The sequence below is a fragment of the Stegodyphus dumicola genome, chromosome 6 (genome assembly GCF_044657685.1).
Source record: "Stegodyphus dumicola isolate Sdum_Otavi_A_Nest chromosome 6, ASM4465768v1".
In the NCBI taxonomy this organism is placed as follows: Eukaryota; Metazoa; Arthropoda; class Arachnida; order Araneae; family Eresidae; genus Stegodyphus; species Stegodyphus dumicola.
In genome coordinates this window covers 66,268,415-66,289,910 of record NC_140773.1, presented here as the reverse complement: position 1 = coordinate 66,289,910, position 21,496 = coordinate 66,268,415, and the positions used below count along the sequence as shown (strand labels likewise).

Sequence of the window (21,496 nt, the reverse complement as noted above, 5' to 3'; positions counted from 1 at the left end):
TATATCATGCGTAATATTTTCGCTTTTATGGAAAAAATAAAGAATCGAAGCAAATATACTTAGGATAATGGACCAAAAATGAAAAAAAATTTCTCCTTCTTCCGAAAATAAAATATTCAAATTTCGACCTTGAATTTATTGGATTATCGAAATATTCAATTTCTCTTATCTTTTAAGTCCTAGTTCCGACAAAAATTCCGAATTACTGAAGCTGAAGTAAAAGGTTTAGTATATATTCACTGTATATTAATAAAGTAATCAGAGTGCAATAAAAAATAGATTATAGAATTTACGCTGATGCAACTTTTTGTCTGAATGCACAACATGTAATGGAAGAGAAGGCTTTTAGAGATCTGTTTTTGACATGCCTCTAAAAGTAGATGTCATACTCCTTTTGTCTCTTCAATGTCAAAAAACTTTCCTTTGAGAGGCAACTTTAGAACTTTGGGAAAGAAAAAAAATCACAAGAAGACAAATTTGAAGAAGATGCAGGACGATTGAGTACACATACTTATTTTCCGAACACAAGCGCCCACCAGCGGCCGAGCGGTAAAGTCGCTGAACACTGTTAGTTCGGTCCGAGGTTCGAATCCCGCGAACGGGCTGGGCGTTTTCGTGGTTTTCCCCATGTGTAACGTGTATACGAGCCAGTTTCCCTTAGAAAGTCCTCCACGAAGGCATCCATCCCCTTAGGCAGGTAGCCCTCGAGGCTTTGCCATAATCACACACACACTCGGAACACAAGCGGTTCTCCGATTGGTTATTGAATGATGAAAAGATGCATTGTCATACAATACAAAACATTTGGAATACGTTTTCTGACTGAATAACGTAAGATTAAAAATCATCTGCTTAATTCACAGCCATTTACAAATCAACTACTCGGGCAACTGCAGAATCGTTTAGATACCTAAGCTTGTAAGACAAACCTAATATCACTGGATTTAAACACTTCTTTAATCTTCCGAGAACATTCCTTCTTTAGCTCAAGAATATAAGTGAATACAATTAGCGCAAAAGAAATTGAATATTCATTTGCACTACGGCTTGGCAGTTTACTAACGAGTTAACAAAACTTAAATTCTGCTTTTTGTGTCGAATACAACAATATTTTAAATATTTACAAATAAAATATTAAATTGGAGATTTAATTGGAGCCACACCAGTTGCCTAGCATTTGAAGATTGTTAAATACTAATTGTTTGTTGCGAAGTCTAGCCCAGGCTGCATGGTTAGTTTTCGTAACTTTCTAGGTTCTTTTTACAAAGGTTCTCTATGAAAGCATCATAACCAAATAGCTCCTGCGTTCTTTCTATGTTCAGTTAACCAACTAACCTACTTTAAGCGCGATTTCCAAGTGAAGTTACTAGCAAAACCCGAATGCTCATTAAAAATCATGTAGCTTGCCATTCGGGAGTAACATGAAAGATACGGCGCCAATAATTGAATTGCTGTTACGGTACGCTGTTTCTAAACTTAGATGGTCATTCCTTAATTAAATATAATTGATTTGTAACTGACGGTAAGAACTGAAGTGCAAATAAATGCAATCTTGATTAATATAAAATTAGAAATATTTGCATTTAGACAGAATGTTTTTTGAAATATTTGCAATTACTTTATAAGAATGATTTATTAATAACCGTAATAATTACTTATTATATTACTGGTGATTAGAATTCAGTTCTTGACAATTACATTCTAAATTAGAATTTTAAAGATAGAATGAAAATACACTACGCGTAAAAATACATTTTAGGATAAAAAATGAGTTGATTTTTTATGTTTAAAAACTTCTTAAATTCATTTAATAAACATCGTACCCTCGTTGTTAATTGAATCCAGAATATTGAGTGTCGTTTATATAATTATTCTTACTTGTCCACAGAACCTGCTGACTTATCCAGCCATTAAGTAGCTGCAGATCCTTCCCACATAACCATTAAACTTCCATTAATTCAGTCTCTAGAGGGTTGTATGTTTATATCATAATTTGACTTTTATAAAAATGTTTATTCTAAATCTTATGTTTCTATAAAATATACTGTGCTTTAAAAATATTGGATGATAGTATCAGCCGCTCTTTCAGCCACTTCATAAGCAACAGCTTGTTTAGAAATAAATTATGCAGTTAATGTCATAAAATATTTTCATAAAATTCAAATAAATATCAAATGAAAGTTCTCAGTTTTAGACAATTCGATTTAAACGAAGTTAGCAGACGATAAAACGCCGAAGATAAAAATTTACTCTTACAAATATTTTTTAAAAAAAGGAAGAAAGAGCGAAATTAAAAAAAAAATAGTTAAAAATTTGAATAATATCATCTTTAAAAAAATAGCTTTTCATATAGTATCAATAAATATTTATTACGTATCATTGAGGAAAAAAATTTCATATAATTACAGTTAGTCACAAAAGTCTGCGTACAGACTAAATTTTAAATTAAAAAACACTTAAAGCATAGAAAAATGTATTTTAATCATTGCATTTTTTTCTTCTATTAGCTAAAATTGTAAGCTTAAATAAAAAGCAAATAATATGAGTGTAATACATTTTACATTTTTTCAAAAATATATTTTGTCAAAAAAACTCAGAAATTCCCTCCAATAAGTTTGCGTACACTTTAAAAAGAAAAGCAAAATATAAGTTTTTTACATTACTTCAATACTTTGTAGGATATCCTTTATTCTTCAAAACAGCTTGCAGACGTCTGGGCATTGACTGAACTAGTTTTTCAGTGTCATCCGACGTAAATTTCGCCCATTCTTCCTGCAATTTACTAATTAGCTTATTTCGCGACGTAATATTGTGTTTTCGAATTCGTTTCTCCAATTTTCCCCACAAATGTTCGAATGGATTGAGGTCTGGTGACTGTGGAGGAGTACGCAACTGTCTTGGAGTGTGATAGAGGAGATATTCCTTCACAATATTAGCTGTATTTTTCGGGTCGTTGTCTTGTTGGAAAATAAAGATATTAGAAAGGTTTAAATTTCGAGCACTGTCTCGTAGATTTTTCTTCAGAATATCCAGATAAACATACTTATCCATGACTTTATCAATAATGTGAAAATTTCCAACTCCTTTCGACGACATACACCCCCATACCATCACACCGCCAACTCCATGTTTGACAACTGGATTTAAATTTCTCAGTTCCTGGTTTTCTCCATACAATAGGACTTTAAATATTGTAAATTTACTTTCATCTGACCAAATTACATTGTTTCAAAAGTCCTGCGAAGAGTTTAACTATGTTTTGGCAAAAGCAATTCTTTTCTTCTATTTGTCTCGGAAATGTATGGCATAGACCCTAGGTTTGCGTCCATGATAATCGGACTTCGCAGCACTTTTCGTACAGTTTCAGGAGAAATTTCCTTGTTGCTAGTTAAAAAAATGTCTTTTGCAATGCTTGCAGCAGAAAGTTTAGGATTTTGTTTAATTCGTAAAAGAATTTTTCTTTCTTCTCTCTGCGTTAGCTTCTTCGGTCTCCCACATCTTGGTTTTACAGCAAGACCACCAGTGTCAAGATAGTTTTGAATAACTCTTTGCAAACTAGAAAATGGTTTTCCAATGGTTTTACCAATATAACGAAGAGTTTTACTTTCATCTCTCAATTTGATAATTAGTTGTCTCGTAACTAAAGGAATTTCTTTATTGGTTGTCACAGTGTGTCCAGTCTGGACACACCTAAAAACGCACAGAAAAATTGAATGAAAAAGGATTTATAGGTTACTCTAAACTTTCTTTATTTATAGTAGATGGCAGCTCAACACAAACCAGTCCATATATTTTAGCCATATTTAGTTTTTTAAGACTCTCATTTTTCAAAGAAACCTTTCAGAATTTTTTAGGGTATAAAAGGAATCGTTTTAAAAGAAACTTATATGTTATTTTTTTGGCTGTAAGCTAATCTCCTTATTCTATATTAGTTTTAAATTTTTACCTTGGAACCTTGCCTAAAATCAAACGGCAAACCCTAGATGTGCGCAGACCGGGCTCACTGATAATCCAGGACAACTGAGAGTCTGTATTCTTTGTTTCTCCACATCTCATCGGTCAGTAAGAATTTAAATTGAATTCAGAAAAGACGTTTTCGTGACCTCTGTACTATGTATGTCCGTGTATGTATGTTTAGGTTTCGCATAACTCAAAAAAGAGTAGCCTCAGAACTTTGAAATTTTGTATATAGAACTGCTATAACATTTAGTTGTACACTAAGCTCGCTATTTTTTATTCTTATATGTTGGTAAATTGTGCAATTTTTGCTTTTATAATTCAAAATGTTTTTCGAAAAATTTATAAAAATTATTTAAAAATAGAAATTTAAAACATAAAAACAAAAAATGGGAAAATTTTTTTGGAATGAACCTAAATTTCGAAATGTGTTAGGAAAAATCAAAAACATTTAATAAAAAAGAGATATTAATAAATATTTGCCAAATTCAATTAACATTGAGGAGCTAAAATTTTGAGAGCTAATATTTTAAAATCTACTGGTACGATTTTTACAAAACTGGGCATTCTGGCATAATTTGAGTCGTAGAATCGAAATATGGAAAAACATTGGTATGTTATTTCAGAAAAAGTCCGATTTTGTGTCAAAATACCTATGTTAGAATAGTGCTGTATATAAATCTAACATATATCCTAAGTCGTACTTTCGTGACATGAAAAACGCAGTTTGAATTTTGTCAATCGGCCCAGTAGAAAGGGAGATATATAGCACTGTCCCCTTTTTTTTTAGGGGGGGGGAGCAGTTGTCTTACAAGTCAAACTCTCTCGCATTTAAAGAACTTTAAAAGATACTTAATACTCGCTGATGTTCAATTATATGTGAAAAACACGAGCTGAGGTTATGAACGGATGTATGGAATGCTCGCCTGAGGCCCATCCTCATTTATGCAATCCGATTTGCTGGAATCTCTCGCTATTAAGTATGTCAACTATTCTTTAAAAACGGTCTCCATTGCTTAGTTTGTGAATCAATAACAGATAAATGAAATCTGAAAAAAAAAAGTAATATCTTATTTTCTATAGAATGCCTGCACAGTGGCGTGTGAAAGATAAAAATGCTTCATTACGGTCAGTGGTAGCACAATAGCAAGAAGCTGCTAATAGTCATTCAACTCAAATGAAATCTTACATAAAAAAATAAGGGACAATAGTGAAAGAGACTTTTACAAACTTTTGTAGATGAGAATGTTCGATACTAGGTTCTCTCAATTAGATTATTTTTCCTTTGTGTGTGTGTGTGTGTGTGTGTGTGTGTGTTAATAAATCCTTATTTGAAATATATAATATATTTTAAACAGATCTGTCGCAGGATTATTTATACAAAATTACAGGTAGTTAATCGCATTTAGCTATCATTTTAATACTTGGTTCGGAGGTAGTCCCATTTTTCAAAATAATTCGTGATTTAATAAGATGAAACCGACAAAGAAATTTAAATATCAGTACGATTCTCAAGTTAAGCTTGTAAAACTGGATTGAATCTAATTTATTTAAGTTCATTGAGTTTGAAAACTTCATTATAGAAACATCTTTGAACACCATACAGGTTCATGAAATACCTCCTGTTCTTTTAAGAATGAATAAAAGTATGGGGTATATTTAAGCCTGCTTCAAGAAAACTTTCGATTCAACTTACTATGATAGATCGGAAGAACGCATTCTGCGAACGTAATACTTTGATTTCCCTCACTTGCATGAATCTCGAAAACTTGAATGAATAAATGATTTTAGTTCTCACATTTACATTTACGTTTAGCCTACCAAAGTTAAGGAAACAATTAATTTTTAGTTGTTCATTGTTGTCATATAAAGAAGCAAAAATATACTGTCTAGTGAACTCTTACACAACAGAGTCGAAACTCCAGTCCAAAGGCTTCAGAAGGTGATAAACTGGACTTCACATTTTTATTTCTTCCTGTTATTATAATAAAAATCCAAAAAGTGTTTTTGGAGTTAGAAAAATTGTCAGCGTCAAAAATTTCATATTGGATAAAAGAATGACTCTCAACATGTAATTGTAGAAAACATTTTTGAAAGAAATTATTTATGAGTTATCTAAAAGCTTAAGTAGAAAAAACTTAAAAAGATTAGAAAAAGATTTTAAATTTTAAAACATAAGGACAGTAAGATAAAAACAATTTGAAAACTGATCATAAGAACATTTTCTTTAGATTAGATTATACTTTTTGAATATTAAGCGAAGTTGTTGGATAAATTTAATTTAAGAAATATTTCTCTTGGAATTAAGGTGTAAAATAGAACACCTTACAATTAAAATGGTGGTGGTGGTGTATTTAATTATGTCAAAGCACACTAGGGCTATTTGCCTAAGGGGAGGGTTGCCTTCGTGGAGGACTTTCTAAGGGAAACTGGCTCGTATACATGGGGAAAACCACGAAAATACCCATGCAGCCAACCCGTTCGCGGGATTCGAACCTCGGACCGAACTACCAGTGTTCAGCAACTTTACCGCTCGGCCGCTGGTGGGCTACAATTAAAATGAGCCGCTCAGTAAAGTTAAATAGCAGAAAACTGCTATGGTATGTTTTCATCATAAATTACTGCTTTGTCGAAATTTTTTCAATAATTTAATAAAGCTTTAACAATTCAAGGAGTAATTGTTTATTTATTTCATTTTACTTCTATAGTTTAAAGCTTGAAATAAATATTTCGCTAACAGTATTTTTTTATTTTACCAGTACAATTTGTAAACTGAAAGCAATAAATGAAGCAAATTTTTAAACGTGTCAAAAAAAAAAAAAAAAAAGAAAAGAAAAGGCTATTAAGAATTTCAATTAAGAAAGCACTCGGGCAATCTAGCTGATAAAAATCAATTTTTTTTTATTTAAAGCTAAATAACTATGTTTTTGAGATGTCCAAAAAGTCCAGTACTTCATTATACGAGTATACAATGAAAAATTTCCACTTCCTGTTTATCAGTTGGCAATCATTGTTTTAAAGGTATGCCTGCGTGCTAGAAATCTACTGTTGTTTCTAGCTTCGTCTTGCTATTATTTACGCCTTCTCTATGATTGAACAGGGCAATTAATCTAAATTATTCTATGAATTTCCTACTTCTTCGCTCCTCAGATCCCAATTATCCTATTGTTTAAAGAATTGAGATTCAAAAAATTCTCATTGCCAGGTCTTTAAAATATTGCACTCTGAGTTACATCAAAATGTACATTTAGCGCTGTCTGGTATCATCTACGTGTCAAGATTAACTATCTTCCTCCACTCTTAAGGTAAGTTATCTTTTAAAGATTATATCTTTTATTACTCAAATCGCTTGTTATTGCCCATTACATTTTATGTTAATTCAATTTTTGAACAAAGAAGCAAATCAAAACTAATACAAGGTAAATTTTACTTTATTGGATTCTGCAGACAAGAAACTGATAATATCTCGAGATGTGGAATTATAATCATTTTTTTCTCCATTCAGACTGGTGAGAAAATGTCAGCATTTTTTTTTTATTATGAATTGTTCCTACACATACGGCAATAAATCGATGTTGGGCTTTGACTACCTTTGTTGTCATTTCAAAAGTTAAGAGTGTAGAAAATAAGGTGGGCGGATTTTGAATGACTTTATATATTTGGTATGCTTTGGGGTTGAATTAATTTAAACAGGACTTCTAGACAATAAATGCTCATATTTTATTCGCCTACAGCATATGTCTGGTTTTTAGTGTAACGTTAAAAGACTAAAAAGTAGATATTACCGAAGGAAAGATATATAAAAAATTTAGATACTTAAATTTGGCAGGTGTCAACGGCATTATTTTAGAACCATCATCCATCATATAATTTACCGGCTTTAATTTAATATACATATAAAAGAATACTGATCATAAATCCAAAAAAAGTTACATAAATCAAAACCAAAGTAATAAAATTTTTGTGGTTACTAACAATTTCAAATAAGATATTAATTGAATTTTATATCAAAGATATTAATAGTGGTAGAAGGCGAGCGTTAAAATCGCTGAGCACTGTTATTTCGATCCGGGCTTCGAATCTCGGCGAAGTTGTAAGCTTCATAGGCGTTTTCGTAACTTTCCCCCATGTGTAACGTGTATACGAGCCAGTTTCCCTTCGCTCTTCGCGAATATTTCCTGGGTTAATCTTTGGATTATGGTAACTTGGCGATTTTTTGGCCAAAATTTGGCGATCAACCCTGCTACAGCAACCTGCTAGTTTTTGTTTGGACGCCATTTTGTTTTCACGAAGTAAAGGCATGTTTTTTTTTTACTCAGTATTTTTTTCCAACAAGCTGCTAGCCGAATTACGCTTATGCTAGAACTTTTATATTTATGGATCAAAAGTGCTTACTCATGACTTAGATTAGGTGCGAAATTGGAAGAAAGTGCAGAATCGCAAACGGCTTGCCGCGTTTTTAAGAATTGCACATATACAGTATCATCCATGTAAGTAACCTTTATCGCCTTACCAAAATGTCGCCAAACTACCTGTTACCATATTCCAAAGATTAGCCATTTCTTCTTAAGCAGATAGCCCTCGAGTCATCATCAAATAAACTGAACCAAATCATACTCTCGAAAATTATTAAAACTTCCGAATTAAAAATTTTGAGGCATATATATGTATGTCTGTGTGTATATATATACCGATAGATATATATTAACGCTTAAGGATAGTTTTACAAAGTAATTAACCTGTTTAAATTTCGATTAAGAATAGTCAAAATGTGAGTTCGTAGTAAGGATCTCTTTTTAGTGTATAATCTAAACACTTATTTTTGTGTACGTGTAGCAAGAAATAAGTATCATGTAGCCTTAAAGTTCAAAATTTTTACAAGTGTTTAGCAACATAAATATCTGCAAATACGTGCATCAACAGAAAGACAAGCAGTTTAGACTAAATATGATTATTTACTGCAGTTGAAAACAATAAATGTTCCATAAATAGAAACAGTAATCTGACTTTCGTTTTTTAGCTTAATTTAATCACTAAATAATACCTGTACAATTTTAAGACTGATAGAGAAAACTTCGTGATTGTTGTAGCAAATCTTTTAGTTTATTCAAACAGTGCAAAATGAGAGCAGTCATTTCTCGCGATCCGAATTTCCGAGATTATTTTAGCGAATGTCGAATGCATCCGCGAATTATCGATTTTTTTTCTCCTGCTCCAAATCTGGAAGATTGAAGCTAGAATTATTCTGAAATTCAAAGTATTCAAACATGTAAAAATTTCCTCTGAAAAATTACATTTATGTTTTTTTCTGACTTCTCTGCCGCCTGAATATCTCCCACTCTTCCCCCCCCCAAAACATTCTTCTGCTTCTGATTCTCACGAAGTCGGCAAGTAAATATTTCTTCAGCTCTTCCTGCTTTATGCAAAGCCATTGTAACAGCTTTAATATCGTTATTAATCTCTCGTGCATTTGAAATAGATGAATAATAAATAATGTACAGATTACTGGCAATATTGAAATGCAGGCTCGAGAGCTGCATGTATTTTCTCGCACGAAGCACGTAATTATTTTTTTTAAATAAGTTTATAGAATATGTTTTATCTTCTTGTTTGTATGTCACCATTTCTGAGTGTTAAATAAAAGTTATTGCTGTGTTCCATCATTGGAGTTGCTTCATTTAGCCAAAGAAGTATTACACCATGCAGCTTAATATGGTATAATACTTATATTGCATGCCCTGGTACGACCATGCAATATCTTGATTTCCGGGTGTCTTCAGATAGTCACCCGATTAACGATAACCTTCAGACGATACCCGATTAATCTATGCAAGGCGCCTGGTGTCTGCTCTCACCTGACACCTGTCAGGTATATTCTATTTTTGTCGATGCACCAGAGATGGTAACTGAAATTAAGAACTCTTTAATCGTAAAGTTCTTCGATATTATATCACTTTATTTGGTATTGTATAAGAAAAAGACTTCAAAAAAATTAATAATGAAGCAAAAAGACAAAATTTTGAAACAAATTTCTGTCTTTTCTATGCTGCATAAATTACACTATTACTTTTACATTAGATAATGTAAATAATGTTACAAAGACATGCGTTTCACAACCATAGATAGTACTCGTGTTTCACAAAAGTAATTAAACTAAGAATTGTAACAAAAGTAATTAAACTAAGAATTGCAACAAAAGTAATTAAACTAAGATTTGCAATGTATGGGTAAGATAGCTGGATGCTAATAATTTCACACTTTGGCAAACGAATTGACTACATAGGAATCTTCGCGAATTTCTTAACGTGTAATGTGAATGAGAACCATTTCTCATAGATATTCATCCACGAAGCCTTTTCTTTCTTTAATGTAATGTAACACTATAATATAATAAAATAAACAAAACTAAAATAAGTTAAAGGTAGTATTTGTAATCTATACTTACTTATATGACATCTTGTTTCTATATTAAGGTTTTCGTTTCATTGACACCAAATTAAAGAATCAAAATTTACCAGTTATAGCCAAGTGCTATTACATTTATATATTGCTAACGCTAGGCTGTGAATTTGTATATAAATATTTATTCCATTCAAATCTATTTTAAAATTCTTCATTTCAAAATATTTCAGCTTTCTTTTGGCTTTAGGTATATTCAACAAATCGAGAAGCTTAAAGTTAGATGAGGTTTTACTCTCTGTGAATTATACATCAGCATGTCGTCAGCTTTCAATGAGAAACATGTTGGAATGAAGATTGGTGCAGACTTTATTCTTCTTTTAGTGGGTAAGTTTAAATATATTAAATAAAAAGCAAAACAAAAGTATTTTTACTCTTAGAAGTTTTGATATTTCAAATTAAAGCTTTGCAAAACTGAAGCATGTATAAGAAATACTGCCCGGTGTCTTTGATACAAACGATGAAAATTATAAGTAATCAGATATTTTATTAGAAGGTAATTCATATGTTTAACAGTACCATGAAATAAAATAAATATCATTTACAATGCGTCAGTTTTAAATGTGAATGAGTCTTATAGGTTCTTGAGTGCAGCGTTTATATGATGTTTTTTTATTTCTAGAGTACTGCTTGTGAAATGTACTTTAAATGTTAAAATAGTTGATACCATTTTTTTAACAAATGGAATAAAGGAACGCATTTCTGTTAATGTTTTGAGGAGGGCGGGAGTTGTCTTGCTTTTAAAACTCTAGAAATTTATGTTCTTAGAAAAATTTATTTAAGTTATTTAAGTAATAGATAGAAGTTAAAGGAAAAAAAATACTGAAACACTTTCTGTACTTTTAAGTTCTTTCGGTCATGTAAGGGCGAACGAGTTCAAAACTGGAGCCCTGTTTTGAAACTTCTCAAAATTTGAAATAAAATGTTACTCCAGCCGGAGCCTCAAATAAGATGAGCTCTGGTGCTTTTAGCTCGTTATTTAACTGACATTAATTTAATTTAAGAACTTTTGTTTAATTTATTTGTATTTTATCTATTTTTATTTATTATCATTTTATTTATTTATTTTACTTCACTTTCCTGAACGGCCTCCTATAGGGCTGAGGTACTTCTAATTTTAGAAATTAAGCCCAGGTTCAGGGAAACGCAAATAGGTTACAGGCAAAAATTAGCAAATCTACAAAAGAAACGAATTAAGCAGTAAACGGAAATACTCGGTAAGGGAAAATGAGATCAAAGTAAAGGGACGTGGTCTAGAAAGCTGCCATCTTGAGTGACATGACACCTGAGAATGATTGCATTTAACACGACTGCGTCAACGTCATTCCCACTTGTCACTGCTTTTCTATGAATTCAATTCCGCCTACCAAGTACCTCCGCTTACTACTGTACGCCACGGAGCAGGCTTCCGTCCTAGAAATCCATGCGGACTGATGTAAATTTATTCGTTGTCACTCAAGGGTTTCATGGACAGGGTAGGTTATTGTTGCTTGGTCACCTTGCATAGGAATGCTACGATTATTCGTGGAGGGGATTACTTTAGACTAGGGGTCTTCAACCAGTGGCCCGCTGAAGGCATTTTAGTCGTCTCACATTTCAATTTGAAGAAAAATTGAAGAATTAAAAAAAATTTTTGATTTCAAGAAAAAATATCTTGTCTATCAAAAATATATTTTTGTCGTAAAAAACTAATTTTCTCTTATTCTTGATTTTAAGACATTTTATTGACATGCCTGATATTATTTAAGATAAAATTTTCTAAAAATGACGAGTTTTTCAAAAATCTCACTTTATATCTTATGTAATTTTAAAAATTAAAAATTTGACTACGCATAAAATCTATAAAAAGGGTAGATTCTTATCTCTGCTGTAAAAGTGGTTAATTTCATTCGGTCTAAAGGACTTAAACACAGGCAGCTTCAACAGTTCTTGAGTGATTTGGAAGCTGAATATGGTGACGTTGTGTAGAACGCGAAAGTACGTTGGTTGAGCCGAGGAAAGAGGCTTCAACGCCTGTTTTCTTTGAAGAGCGAAGTTCAACAATTCATGGAATCTAAAGAGAAATCTATTCACGAGTTCAGTAATGAGAAATGATTGAGAGACTTTGCATTTCTTGTCGATATTACAGGTCATCTCAATGAATTAACAACCGCTTACTAAGAAAAAATCTACTTGTTCGTAAGCTTTATTACTTTGTGAAAGCTTTTGAGACAAAATAAACCTTGTGGGAAAGTCAGTTGATAAATAAGAATTAAACTCAGTTTCCAAAATTGATGGAGTATGTGAAGAACTCTACAACACGGATTTCAAATGATTATGTACAATACATTTCAAGAGAAATTCAAAAGTAGAGTTTCCGATTTTCGTGAAAATGAAATGTTCATGAGAATGTTGCCATTTTCAGTAGACGTTAAAAATGTTCCACCTGAACTTCAATTAGAATTTATAGGTTTACAGTGTGACTTTGCAGTAAAATGCAAATTTCTTGAAAATACTATATTAATTTATTTTTATTCGAAGTACGTGACCGAAAAAAGTATCCAGGAATTCATAAATATGCACTCTTCATGTTTTCTAACTTTGGCAGTACCTACATATGTGAACAAGTTTTTAATAAAATGAAAATCCTAAAATCAAAAACAAAAACACAGCTGGCAGACAGATCTTTGGAGGAAACTTTACGAATTGCGACAACATAGATTAAACCGGATATTGAAGCTCTAATCAAGCAAAAACAATGTCAAATTTCACATTAAAACTAAAGTAACTACCATCTACCGCCAGTAATTTAATTTTATTTATTTATTTAGTTACTTATTGCACATGAATTTTGCAACATCGTTCTGTACAATCGTCTTTATACTTTTTTTTCATGGTTAAAAATGTTGTAAAGATTTTAATTCTATTTCCATTTGACTTATGTGTAACACTATCTCTTCGCTTAGAATCAATTGTAGTGTTGTAAAACAAACCTCTCTTTTTCATATAAATTTTCTGATTACACTATTTTTTGACAGAAATGTGGCCCGCGGATCTTTGCGAATTTATTGATATGGCTCTCGGACGCCAAAGGTTGAAGATGTCTACTTTTAGACAGTTCTAGGAAAATATGTTGTTATTCTTTATGTTGTTATTCAGGACTTCTATTTTATTTTTGATATATTTTAAATGGGGTACCCAAGAGAGCCGTGAATCAATTACAAGGCTAAATACCTCATATGGTCGACTATTTTGATTGAGATCCCCTGTAATTTAATTACAAGTTTTCTTTTGAAAGGTCTTGCCACACCAATTAACATGGCCTGCGTTTTGAAAGCTGAAATTTCGATTTTATGATTCCTCGTCGGTCTGTGAAAATTTTTCTTCTTTAGCCATTATTTTCCAGAGTGTTTCTTTTCCACCTTCAAATAATAGTTGCGTACATTTTGTGTTTTATTGGGGTTTCGATCTCTTTGGATATTTGTAAGTATTTTCGCGTAACGTAACTATTTGTTTCTATCCAAAATAATAAAATATATCAGCCACAGTACATGATCATGTTCATGATCAATTTTCATTTCTCTGTACAGTCTTTATTGCATTATAATCTGTACTACATGAGTTTAAAAAAAAACTTCAAGTTTGCATAGCATGGATTAAGCACTTTTGTAGCTATAGTGTGCATAATAGCACGGGGCATCAAAAGAATTCCGAACTGTAAATTTAGATTTACGTCCTTACAATTGCTGATTCTGTTGCTTAGCTTACGGAAATTAATGCGCTTCAGCTGAAATCCCAGCATAATACATTTTATTAGGATATTATATGTAGAAAACGACTGAGAACATACCTTCTATTTTCTCAGCGTCATAGGAGTGTTACCAAAAATTCAATGAAGCCAAAATTACCTAAAAGGGTCTTTCTATTAATATTTTGAAAACAAGCCACTAGGGGTTTTATAACGGATAAAAATTACATAAAGTATTTTAAAATAAATAATTCTAATTTTTAAGAAACAAAATCTTTAATATAAAATATGATACCTTTCCTCGGAATTCATAATCATCTCAAGTGCAAATAGGACTTGAAATGAACTGCTGATGGTCAGTCACAATTACTTCCGTTTCTAAATGGTATTAGCATAAAAGAAGAAAATCAAATGAATATAACTTTTTACAGAGGTTATGAGCCTCGCAAGATCTCATACGGGGCTTATAGTATACTAAGGCATCAAGTGAAAATCAAATGAAGTTTAAAGCAATTACAGACTGCACATTTAACTAACGTCAAAATAAAACGGTTACTTTGATAATGTGCAATTTTTTAAAACCAATTGCTTAATATACTGCTTAAAGCTTTCGTTTGAATTTCTTTCAACATTTTTTTTTTAAACATTTCCATCCTAATTGATCATAACGCTTAATCTCAGTATAACAATAATTGATCTCAGTATGAGACGATATTAAGTCGGTTAGAATTGAGAAGGTATATTTTAAATATTTTGTCACCAAATTTACAAGATCCTTCCCTTTTACATTTATTAATTCTTATCTTTTTATTTCTCTTTCAATGACCAAATTTGAAATATCTGTTTGTCTTTTATTTTTTATCTTTAAACTTTTTATCTTTTATTTGCCAACAAATTTATGAGGTATTTTATATTTTTTAATTATTTTTCTCTTTTATAATCTTATTTTAAGGTATTTTTATCTTTGTCATTAACTTTACAAGATATTTTTTATGTTTATGATCAAATTTATGAGATCTTCATATGATCTATTTTTTCAAATATGTGTTTCACGTAGATTTAAAATTACTACATTAATTTATCAGATAGTCATAAAAAGTTTTTCAAATTCCTTTCGGAACATTTTATTATAAGGGAATACATCAGATTTTAAAATTTGACTGAAAAATGCAAATTAAAAATGGTTCAAATGGCATTGGTTTAAATATTATGTAGCGAGTATTAAGTATCTGTTAAATTTTCATGCAGTCAAAAATTTCTTCTTTAACAGTTTCCGTTCCAATTATGTTATTTTATGGTGTATTAACGCCCTACAATAGAGGATACTTCTGCAACGACGATAGCATTCGTTATCCTTACAAGGAATCGACAATCAGCGATCGTATGCTGTACACAATTGGAACTTCAGTTGGAGTTATTGTGGTGAGCATTCCTTTTGATTTACTTATTTATTTAAATGTTGGCTACCTGTCATGCTTATATAAAAACCTTTTTCACCTTCAATAAATCATTATATTTTTAAATAGGATTGCAAATATTATTCAGGTAGGGTATTGGCCCAAATATTAAAAATTTATCACATATAACCTGTCATTAAATTTTTTAAAGCGTTTCACAGCAAAGTGTATAACTGAGGTGCTCTAAAAGAAAGATAGTTCAGCGACATAGGTAAAATATTTCGTTTTAAGCTACGCAAATATATTTTCTTTTGTTCTAAATATTAAGCAACACATGATGAATTATGTCAGCATATTTTGAAATGTATAGGATGCGTATGGTTCTTCAAGCGTATTTTAAGGTGGTAAATTATCCATCTACAACACTGTATTGCCTTCTTATAATTCGGATATCACATTTTTATATATAATTAAAGCAAACCTCAAAAAACACATGCATGCTAACATAACTTCTAAATTGATTTCTCTCCAAACAAGAGTACTGCTCTGTCTTACTAAGTACCCCTTCAACAAGATAATAACACTTCGTTATCTAAAATGCAGAGAGTACTTTAATTCATTTATGAAGAATATAATATCTACTGAACTCTGCTTTACGTGATGTGCTCTCACTCACATTCTTCGCTGTGCTTTCTGTGAAGGAGTGAGTGAAACAGAAACAGCGTGACATCTGGCGAACAGTCATCCCTTATTACAAGCAGATATTTTTCATACTGGAGCTGTAAATATATCGACAACAATTTGAAGCCTCATCTTGTTTTGTCGTCTTTTAGCAAGAAGAATCAGGAAGCGGTCCTCAGAAGGAGCTGTTACCGGTGGACGACCAGGAATTGGTTACTTTGGCACTGTACATTCGCTGAGAAGCCAATTCCATAATCTGTGGAAGGTGGCACAACTGACATATAATAGTCTACAAACTTCAACCCGTGGCAGGACCATTTCAATACACCCAAATTTTTCTCTTCTTTACGTAATGTCGGAAACGGTCCTTTTATAACATTTCACACAGAAATTTTCAATGCATGCAGTTACTTTCCCGAAAATTATACATGAAACATACATACATACATGAAACATTTTCCCACTTTCCTCAGTTTAAATTCAAGTATCGTCGTTTCTTAAGGAAATAGGCATTTTTCAGTTGCACATACTTTTATTTTTCTTACCTTTTATTTCCTCCATAAATTTATTTGATGTATTTATCATTTATTCTTGCAATGCTGTGTTGGGAAACAATTTGCTGCTTAGTTTTTGAAAGTAATATATTACTTCAATTTTAATAAATCAACAAATGTTTAAATTTATATTATTACAGATTGCACTCACAGAATCACTTCGAAATTCTGAAAATGATGATTATGATAATTGGCTTATTCACAGATGGAAAATACCCAACGTTCTGCGTAACATCTATTCCTACTGCAATGCATTTTTATTTGGTGCTTGCCTTACTGAACTAACCACTGATATCCTCAAGTTCACAGTTGGAAGATTGAGGCCAAACTTCATTGATGTTTGCGGACCCAACTTTGACTGCAATTCTACTAATGAGAAGCACCAATATGTAGAAGATTATATATGCACTGGCACCGATTATGATAAAATCATAGATGGCAGGTAAAATATTTCGGTAAAAAGAGATTTAAGTTATGTAAATATAATTTAATTTTGTATTTTATAAATTGAAATTTGTAACTGTAATTTTTTCTGTAATTGATTATATTTAATTTAAAGGGTCTATAGTTAATAGCTCTTAGCTCTTCATTCATTGAGAATGCTAAAAGTGCACGCCAGATTTAATTCAACAATATTTAATCTTCGAGATGCTTAAAAATATTGTTAAAATTCAACAATATTTTTAAACATCTCGACGGAAATTTTCGAGTTGTTTTTATTCTTTTCAGTTTAATTTTTTAATGAAACACCTTTTAAAATGTTAGGCTGTAATCTGGTGATTTCAGGCAGCATATTTGTTTGCAAGTCATCATATTATTATTATTATCACTATTATATTATTATGTCTGCTCTCAAATGTCTTAAACTGAGTTATGCCAATATTCTTTAGCCACTCATATTATTTTATGTTACCAAGCAATTTATCATCCACGGGATCTAGTGAGGTTTCTCGTAGCATCAGTAATGAATTTTCCTTGATCGTGTATGTCAAAAGACTAGTTTTTAGATTATTGCCATTTGATGTGACAGAAGATTCTATGTATCAATTAAAACTACTTAACAGTTTCCTGACAATAGAAGTATTTCTTAGTAATTTAAATCTTTTAAATTGTTCTTCTTGAGATATCTGTAACTGCGGCAAATTCAAATATATGTAATTTATATGATATGTAATTAACAATAATGAAAATGTGCAGCATTTTTAAACTTAATAAAAGGAGTTTTCTTCCTGTCTCTCTCTGCGCATATGACATACAGGCTTCAGTAAAGAATAATCATTTGCTCAATTATTAAAAACTTAAAACTTAAATTTCTGTTTGAAATTAAAATTTCTGTTATTCTATAAATTAAACTTAAATTTGTATTTGAAATTTAAAATTTCAAATACAAATTTAAGTTTAATCATAAGCAACGCAGAATTTAAAATTAGCGAGCCTATTCTACTAAAAATCCGTATATGAATTTTAACTTCCAAAAAACTTAATTGCTGACAGTTGACGTTTGATCTAAATTTGTGCGCAGAATATAAATAATCTCACAGCGCTCATTTTACAACAGATTACATATTGCTATATGCATTTTGTCGAATGTTCTTAAACTACAGCATTATGGATAAAAAATTACTACATTTAGCTAATTTTTTTTTCCTTCGGTTTAGAAAAGAGTTCCCAATTAGAGTGACCCACTTTAAAAATAAGTTAAATACATCATCTAAAAGAAAAAAAAAATAAGAATTAAAAATCCATCATTTTTTAACATAGATTAAATGCGATTTATAAAGATTTCATGCAAGAAGCATAACAATTAGTCATTTCATATCTATATAAGGTTTATACAAGAGATCATAATTTCTTGAAATTCTAAATAATATTTTCTGAGAAATCATATCAGCAAGAGAAAAAATTATAGTTTTGAGAAATCTCGGCTTAATGCTATAATTACCTTTAAATTCTGTAAATGCATATTGCTTTCTTGACTATAATAAAGAAACATAAATAATTTTTTAATAAACTTCATCAGTTAAAATGTGTGCTTATGCATAATTATAATATTTCATACATAATATTCCTAATTTTATTTGAGACAATGAAAAATGACCAATCGAAATTTTTAAGTGATCTTAAATTTAATCATAATACTAAACGCTTTCATGTCAGAAGCACAGTAATTGGCATTTTTATAATTTACACAATTCTTCAAAATTTTCTGAAATTCTAATCAACTAGCTGAGAAAAATCCTGCATGTAAATGGAAAAATCGCATTTTAATGAATTTTTAACTGAAAAGGAAATTATCTTCATATCTCATAAACACATTATTTTCTTTAAATAAAGAAATGTGTAACTGTAGGTTTACATAACATGCTACACAAAAGCATTTTATATGTACTAGTTCAGGGGATTTAGTACGAAGAATTCGCTGAAATGCAAATGTAAACATGAAAATCTTACATTTAAACTGTAAAATTTGTGAAATTTTTAATAACTTTATTTAGTACCAGAGCGAATTTTCATATGGGATTTGTTTAAAAATGCTTGTAAGAATTCCAATTTTAGTGTTAAAAACGTAATGAAAATTCGGTTTTTAAAATGACACCTTAATTTTTAATGGATTTAAATAAATGTTTTTTCATTGCAAAAATGTAAGGTGTATTTAATTCAGTTTCAATTTGCTATAGTCATGTAATACTTTTACAAACTATTATACATTGCTGAAATACTACATTTTTTTAAAATTTTTCTAAACTGAAGATTTTGTGTTGTTTTAAATTACTATATGTGAGTGAACCACAAATTAAAGGTCCTTATGTTTCGCACAGTGGCAAAAACTACCTAATATGAAGATGATATGCGCATTATAACTTGATAAATATGCAGTTGTATGAAAAACATCAGAACCTTCTTGCAAAAACCATAAATCGGCATGAACTAAACACAAGTGATGAATTAAAAAGTAATGTATCGAAAAGTAATGTATTAAAAAGTGATGTAATGATGATAAGCATAAGTAAATGTGATTAACCAAAATGTTGTCTTAATTAAAGATTTTACATTTTTAGTAATTACATCACGACATAGCAATACATTTAATGTAATTCCTTACACAAACATAACAATAATAAAGGTTTGAACGCCGAAGAATAGTTTAAACTTTCAACTATTATATACTGGCGCCATCTTTCGAGAAATCTTCAAATATATCTGAATGTTTGTCTGAATTGAAGCAATCGATGGAAGTAAAACGATTCAGTTTTGAATTAAAACCATGAAAATTTCCATCTTAGTATAACTTTGATTCTATGAACTCTGACTCAACTTCTTCTTTAATAAAGGGTTTTTATGGTCAGATAAATTAGTCTACGCCTCTGGAGGCTTGTATAAAAGCTAAAGCATATAAATTGCGCTATATAAGGGGCACAAAAAAATAGTACCAAATGGTCTGTAGTGTATTTACATTTTTTAACACACATAAAGGCGAAAAACATCTCTCTTCTGAGCAGAGATACAAACAATATTTAAAGAAGGAAAAGAATCTACAGCAAAAATTCAGTTTCGCAAAAAATTCGGATTTGAAATTTAAAAGTACAGCAAAATTCAATTTCAGATTGACTTCGTCATTTTATAGGTGGAAAAAAAAAAAGAAAAGAAAAGAAAAGAAAAGTTAACTAAGCCCGTTTTTGTTACAAAAAATCTTATGGTTTGAAAGCATAGATCATTGTCTTTACGCATAAATGGAAATTAATATGTATCACCAAAAATCATCTTCAACATCAGAATACTCTAAAATACATTTTCATATATTAGACTGGCGCCATCTTTTAGAAGAAACGAGAGATAACTCTCAAGAACATTCGCAATTAATAACTAAAAGAGAAACGTGTTAATTTTAATTTTAGGCAAAATTCAACATCAGGTTCACCCTGATTTTATATTAAAACCCTCTTTATTCCCAGATATAAAGAATTCCCTAAGCAAAACTCTTTCTGAAAGCTTCTAGAAACATACGTTTATAGTTTTATTAGTAAAAACAAAAATATTTTTTATTATTTGCATAAAGGTAATTGTCGTCCTGTCTTTTCGCATTTAATTTTCATTAACTTTCCGAAAATGAATTAAAAATAAGAAACTATCTGATGTTGGATATAGATAAGAATAGTACATTGCATTAAAAATGCAGTTCTTTAATGTAATCATGCCTAATCTTGTGATAATAAATGGCCAACGTTTCCGTTGTGATTGTAAATATTATATCCCTTTTGAAATCTCCAATTTATATAAATCCGTCTTAAAAGTACTATGGCTGCAATTAACCTTGTTCAGTTAGCCTAACTGAATTAGCCTTTTCAGCTTATTGGAATTTCAGCTTATGTTATGAGGATTTCCCAATTTTGATGCTAATTACAAGCCCGATGGACAATTAGAACGGGAGTAATTAATTCTTAAATTAAGCGAATTTACAGCCACGTGGTTCCCATGATCCAGGACCTTTCCAACGTTTCAACACCCGTATAACGGTCATCCGTGTGGCGTATTTTACGCTAATATAAAGCTGAAAGTTTATTTTGAAAACTGTTGTCTTTTAAAGGGCATCCTAACTTTCGATTGTTGTCACTTCTATTATGTTTTGAAAGTACTTTTTTATTTCAGAATATCCTTTCCGTCAGGACACTCATCTTTCGCTACTTATACAATGCTATTTACAGCAGTAAGTAAATATTACT

At 30.8% G+C, this 21,496-nt stretch overlaps 1 protein-coding gene across 8 annotated transcripts in view; it reads left to right on the top strand.

The window, feature by feature from the left end:
* Positions 1 to 21,496, top strand: part of LOC118192288 (phospholipid phosphatase 1-like) — a 98,542-nt gene that overhangs the window by 58,088 nt on the left and 18,958 nt on the right. For 3 of the 8 annotated variants that reach the window (XM_035363218.2, XM_085818453.1, XM_085818454.1), the window contains 4 exons: positions 10,590 to 10,743; positions 15,414 to 15,565; positions 16,916 to 17,217; positions 21,423 to 21,480. In XM_035363218.2, coding sequence (XP_035219109.1) covers positions 10,674 to 10,743; positions 15,414 to 15,565; positions 16,916 to 17,217; positions 21,423 to 21,480 — 582 coding nt within the window. In that variant the 5' untranslated portion in view covers positions 10,590 to 10,673. Of the gene's footprint in view, positions 1 to 7,015; positions 7,263 to 10,589; positions 10,744 to 15,413; positions 15,566 to 16,915; positions 17,218 to 21,422; positions 21,481 to 21,496 lie in introns of those variants that run through there. The other 5 variants (XM_035363220.2, XM_085818455.1, XM_085818456.1 and 2 more) reach the window with 3 other exon arrangements.